Below are 6,590 nucleotides of genomic sequence, written 5' to 3'. Positions count from 1 at the left end.
ATATTGTTATCCATATAAAGTTACATTTATGTGAACTTTATCTTATAAAATTTGTGAATTGTAAATTTTATTTCATATTTACATCTGTACATTATATTATGTTTGTTAAGATACAAAATTTTTGTATTATAAAATTCATGTAAATAGTCAAGTTTTAATCTTATCTCTCATCAATATTTGTATTTATTATCTCTAATGAAAATATTCTAATATCTGTAAGAATTTGTTATATTTCAAATTTATAAAGATTTCTATAAAATATCTTCGAACTTTATAAGTTTTCTTCAAAAATTACAAAATAAGAAAAATCTTAGAAATAAAATATTTTATAGAATATTTTAGAATTTACTATCTTTTATAGAGTATATTACATTTTTAGAGTATATTAAAACTCATATACAAATATATGAAAAATTTTAAAAAAGAAGATATAAATTTTCTCAGTAATTCTCTGAAAAGTATTCCAATTTGTATAAAGAATTTCAATTATGTAAACAATGAAACATAGCGTGCATTTAATTAATCATTAATACTGTTACATTTAAATATTAATAATTATAATAATGTAATCATAAAAATTAAATTTAAATATTTTACAGTAATATAACATAACAATTTTTTTTAGAAACTATAAAGCCATGGAATGAGCAATAATTTTCATTTAAAAATGTCAATTTAATAAAAGAATTGATGAGACTATATAAAAACTATATTATATAAATATATAGTATAAATATAATATAGTATAATATAGTATAAATATAATAACATGGAAATTAAAATTAAGATCTAATAACTAGATCTAGTTTACAAAACATAAAAATTCAGTTGATAGTTATATTTATATATGAGAATTTGAAAGAGCTCCGATTACACACATATGGCGCACATCACTAATTCGTTAATTTAATATAAAATATTCTTATAGATGACATACGCAGTGAAAAATTTTTAGGCAAGAGCTGATGTAAGTCATGTGTGCAATCAAAAAATGCAAATGGGATCCTCTTGAGAATTCTTGAAGTCTGAAATTAAATTAATGTTTAGCAATTAAAAGTATATAATTCATCATTCGGAACTTTTAAAAACGAGAATTTATTAAATCACGTAATTGAAAGATGAACATTTCCGTACAAATATGTCAGAATTTCCTTTATTCAATATTGATAAAACTCATTGATCGTAAATATATATATATATATATATATATATATATATATATAAAATATATAATTGTAATTTTTTTCCCAATTCTTTACTAATTTTACAAATTTTTTCTTTATTAATTTAACAGATTTCTGCAAGAACTTGCAAGACTGTTCGATTATGCTCTTATAAAAGTATAATTAATACTACAATAACATTCATTAAATATATTGTGCCGTGTGTTTGGAACTAATTTAAGTTTTAGCTAGTATTTAATACCAAAATAATAAAATGTACTTTTTTATTTATAGAAACTCTGCCGGATGCTTTGTCGAGCAATTGCAGTAAATGCAACGATAAACAGAAAGTTATGGCGGAGAAGGTGATAAATCATCTTAAAGCAAAACGATCCAGAGATTGGGATCGTCTCGTTGCTAAATATGATCCGCATGGCGAGTACAAAAAACGCTACGAGAAGTCGTAAATTCTTAAAAATATTTTAATGTAATTGTTATTTTTATATGAGAATACAAAAATTAATGTAAGATATAATTTGTCCAAATATACAACTATATTGTGAAATATTTATCATTGAGAATTGATATTTATTAAGAAATACATGATGACACAATCAAATGAAATTCAGTCAATATACAAAAAGTTTATTAAAGGTTTCATTTTACTCGCTCAGCACATTTCGCAAAGATGTTACGTTATGCAATTCATCATTCACTGACCATGTCACCATTCTAAATAAAGATGTTATCATTACATAAATGTTTGTATAGTGTATTTGGCAATAAGTATATACGTAGTTATCAATCATAAAATGCAATTAGGATAAGACATGTAGAGATGATCAAGTATAATCTCTTTAAGTAGCAAATTTTTTCATTCAACACGTCTCTTCTTAACCAATGATCCAAGCTGAAACACATAAATATACATAAAATTTGCACACATATATATATAATATGTACGTATATATATACACATACACACGCACGCACGCACGCACGCACGCACGCACGCACAAAATAAATCTAATAAAAGGACTAAAAATAAAAAAATAGTTTTGACGCAATTTGTTGCAAAAAATAGTTCTTTGTACTCATGTTAATCCGTTAGAAGTAATATTGCCTTGTCATTTAAAAAACAATTTTTTTGCATTTAAATGGTTATTTATTAAAAAATATTTTGTAAAGAATAAAAAAGGAATCTATCAATACACCTCGATACATACAGGTCCTCAAAAAGTCCGGAAACGGTTAAATTTCGAAAACGAAGCATTTTTGACAAAAATATTTCAGACAAAAATTGTAGGGTTTAAAATGTATTTATTGATCTGATGAGTTTGGTGTCGCCAAGATCAGGACAAGCTCACGTTGATTTTTTTTTTATTGGAACATCCTATTTTTTATTCCAGAATAGTAATAGCTGATATCAAAAGCTTTGTAAAACGCTCCAATAATTTCATTTTTATTAAATATAAATTTTCGAATTATAAGGCTTGAAAGTTACTGACATTATTAGTATTATCCAAGGTATCCGACCGACGACTAAAATTTGAATATTGTTCTCTATTATATCAGCCGCGGCGGATGGCATTTCAGAGGTCTTTCGTAGTTTAAAAGAAATTTTTTGATATTTTGACTGGTTTGACCGTGTCTTGTTTGACATAGCTTTGTTCGTTGCTTGCATAGCTTGATTCTTCTTGAACACATGCGAATAATTTTCACATACAAAAATGACAATTTCTCGACTATGATTGGTCGATTGTATATGGAATTTTTGTATGCGCTATTTTAATTTGTGACATTTCGTATTCTTATTCAAGAATAGGGACGACTCGATCGTCCGTTCTAATGATGGAAGGGATAACATGGTGTGCTCAGTTTACAAACGTCTCTCTATAAATCTCCGTCTTTGAATATCGCGTAAGATTTAAAGGCTACAAACTGTGAAACGCGAAACATGAGGCGATATTCGTAGTCTGTTTTTATTTTAAAACTGTCTTAAATAATGTCTTAAGTGCTAATACAGTTCTCGAATAAACTTATGATATCTTAAGACTGTACTTAAGGAAGTTCTCCAGTTATTTGATATAATATAGGAACTCGATCAAATTTTGAGAATAAATTTATTATAAAAATAGAAGCAATCCTGAATTTTTTCAAATTTTTTTACCGTATAGTTTCCTTTAAATATAATAATTTTCTAAAATCTTACAATCCTTACGACAAAGAGGATTTTAAGTAATTTATTTGAAAACAAAATATAAGAAAATTTAAAAACTATATTCATATGAAGGAATTTAAAGAATGTTTCAGAATAAAAAAATTGAAATTTTATCGTATCATTTTTATGTGAGACTGAAATGTTCATGAATTATTCATTTCTCTTTAATTATGACATTAAAACTGAAAACGTGATAACCTCACACCATAATAAAAGCGCGCGTTATTCAAATTACCAGACGCGGTTTTAGCATTTTTATAAAGGAGAATTTAAATTTCACTGACTCGTTCAGTGGACATAATAATTGAATAAGTAATGTTGATACATTCTTCTAGATTTATCATGGATTTAAAGGTATACTCCAATCTGGATTTGATTAGATGCATGGAGTATAGAGAATATTAGGTCGAACTTATATGGACGAGGCCATCAAAAAGCGTAATTAAAAGTGGTTATCTAAACTACCTTGATCAAAAAGTTCCCGGAATTATCACCAGATGATGCTCTGAGTTAGCTGATTTGAGTTGTTTTTTTGGTTGCCACATCTATCATTGACATTCCCACCAAATTTTATCACCATAGCTTGACATTTGTAAAAGTTACGCCGTCTTGAGTACATCTACCTCTGCATGTATTTTCGATTTTTTCGATTTTTTACAGTTTTAAAAATGGAGTTGAATTTGCAATAACGAGTTTGTATTAAATTTTGCGTTAAAAATGGATTCAATGGTGTGAAAATCTTGGAAATGTTGGGAAACTGATTTTTTTCTATTCGATCGAGTCAAAAAAACCATTACGGGGAACGCGTTTTAACAGTCGAAAGGAGGTAATGGAAAAATCGAAGACGGCTCTGATGGCTATACCGACAATAGAGAAATATTTCGAGAGCTAGATCAAGCGCTGGTATAAGTGCGTTGCAGTCGATGGGGAGTACTTTGAAGGGGACAATATCACTTTTGATGAATAAAACTGTATTTTGAATTTTCTGAATGAATTCCGGGAACTTTTTGATCAAGGTAGTTCGATCGAGATGTCTCTTTCGTTTCACCACACAGTTCTTGCAGTTTGCATAGTAGTCATACCAATTTTACATGAAGAATGCTCCATTTAGTGACAATTTATGTCTTCCTGTCACTGTCAGAGCATGATGTCAAAGAATAACATTTCTATTCTTATGTGTGTTCGATTGTGTGTGCGTAACATATATGAGAGGAATTTTGCGATTCGAACGCCACCTATTGAGCACCACCAATACCAATTCAAAAACCACATTTTTCAAAGCCTAGTTTCGGCCTCCTATCCTCTATTCTCCATAGTTAGACGGCATGAGCATGTGTGTATGCAAGCGAATTTAGCGGCAAGTTAGATTGCGTTTCGAAGTGTGTAAGATATACCTCCAATCACACAGATAATAATTATTCAGCGTTCACTTAATTAACTTAATTAACTGTTATATTATTGTATAGCCCTTCCTTTTTTAAAATGGAGAATCTTCTTAAGGCAGTCTTAAAGCTTTTCTATAAAATTAATAGTATTTGAATAAAAAATTATTCAAGACCAATATTTAGCAATTTTTAGTAATTAATATCTTGTTAACTATTGCAAAAATTGCAAAATAGTAAAGGACTTTTCGACTCAGTTTAGTTCGCTCTATCTATAATACATAAAAGCGACAAAAACTTTCGAGATACTTTATATAAAGAGAAACATAAAATGTGTTAAACAAGGAAAAAATCAGTACCAATTTCATGACGCGAAACAGGCCGGCATTCACAGTCCATTCTTATATTTAAGACTGTCTTAAGTAAGTTTAAAGATGTCACAAGTTAATCCGAGGACTGTATTAGCATCTTAAGACATTATTTAAGACAGTTTTAAAATAAAAACAGATTACGGCCGGTATTCATAGTCGAGTCTTATTTCAAGACCGTCTTAAGTAATGTCTTAAATTGCTAATGCAGCCTTCTGATTGGTTTGTGACTTCATAAGACCGTATTTAAGACGGTCTTGAATATAAGATCTATGAATATCGTTCCATGTTTTGCGTTTTATAGTTGGCAGCCTTTGAATCTCACGCGACATTCATAGACAGAAACGGCGGAGATTTAGAGAGAGAGAGAGAGAGAGAGACGCTTGCAAACTGAGCACATCATCCCCCATGGTTCTAATGCGCGTTTGAGCAATTTGACGATGCCGTACACACAGGCGCCTGTTCGGCGAGCTGCACCATTTTCACGGGCATTGTATCTTTGATGACTGAAACTTTCGATTCTCAGAACTCAGATATTCCTTTATTTCGACTCTGTTATTTCTATACTTGTTATTACTGATGGAATTAGACAAGATGTTGTATTCCCGAAGATACGCAATAGCAAAATAATGGCATCCCCACATTCCCCTAAATGCAGCTACATGAGTGTAATATTTGATAATTCGATTTTATTTTTTCGAGTTTTTATATGTTTGGCATATCGTATTAAAACATGTATTTGACATATTTCACATCTTAGAAAAATTAAAGTTGCGCTAACATTCATTCAAGGATGATTTTGATTGTTACGGTTTGACGGTTATGCTGTCATATTATACGCAATAAAACATCTAATTCCACCCATATATTATTCCTATATTCTTAACGCCACTTAAAAGCTGGCGAAAATATCACGGTGCAGATGATATCTACCTCTCACTTAGATAGTGTACTTTGAAATCTTCAATACGCGCGTATTCCTAACTAATCTTACCCACATGTATGGAAATGAGAAGTGTAATTATTCTCTATCTCTCTGTCTTCGCACTCCCCCCCCCCCCTCAAAAAGTGGCTGCGTTAGCAATATAGGAGTATTACATATATGATTCCATCATGATTACTGATTATAGTAGCTTCGGTTACGGAGCAAAGGTCAAATAATCAATGAAGAAGAAAACCTCTTGAATGTTGTTCAGAATCATACTTTGAATAACATTTGTTAACAAAGTCATTGAGAATTGTTTCTTTTATTTTATTTTTATATAAAAATGAATTTTCAGTGTAAAAATAAAAATAAGAGAAACAATCTTTATGACCTTGATCTTATCAAATATCATAGGCATCGACTTGCGAAAAATATTGAGGAAGAACTCAATAATATCCACTTTTTTGTGATGCTATTGATAGAAATAAATTGCCAAAATAATTAAAATCTATTAAATTAATGGAGATTTTA

The 6,590-nt window shown here is 29.4% G+C and overlaps 2 protein-coding genes across 2 annotated transcripts in view; one reads left to right on the top strand and one right to left on the bottom strand.

The window, feature by feature from the left end:
• The window catches only part of LOC105623795 (ejaculatory bulb-specific protein 3), a 2,364-nt gene extending 734 nt beyond the window's left edge, over positions 1-1,630 (top strand). Inside the window, exon 2 of the mRNA XM_012205172.1 lies at positions 1,458-1,630. Within this exon, the coding sequence (XP_012060562.1) occupies positions 1,458-1,630 (173 nt within the window). The remainder of the gene's footprint in view (positions 1-1,457) is intronic.
• Positions 1,631-1,734: 104 nt separating this feature from the next.
• LOC105623794 (cyclin-dependent kinase 10) overlaps positions 1,735-6,590 on the bottom strand; it is a gene marked incomplete at its 5' end in the record, with an annotated part of 19,733 nt that continues 14,877 nt past the window's right edge. Inside the window, one exon of the mRNA XM_012205170.1 lies at positions 1,735-2,073. Within this exon, the coding sequence (XP_012060560.1) occupies positions 2,038-2,073 (36 nt within the window). The remainder of the gene's footprint in view (positions 2,074-6,590) is intronic.

Source organism: Atta cephalotes, assembly GCF_000143395.1.
Source record: "Atta cephalotes unplaced genomic scaffold scaffold00064, whole genome shotgun sequence".
NCBI classification, from domain to species: domain Eukaryota; kingdom Metazoa; phylum Arthropoda; class Insecta; order Hymenoptera; family Formicidae; genus Atta; species Atta cephalotes.
Note: the sequence above shows the minus strand (reverse complement) of the source record. Positions and strands in the feature narration are given on the sequence as shown.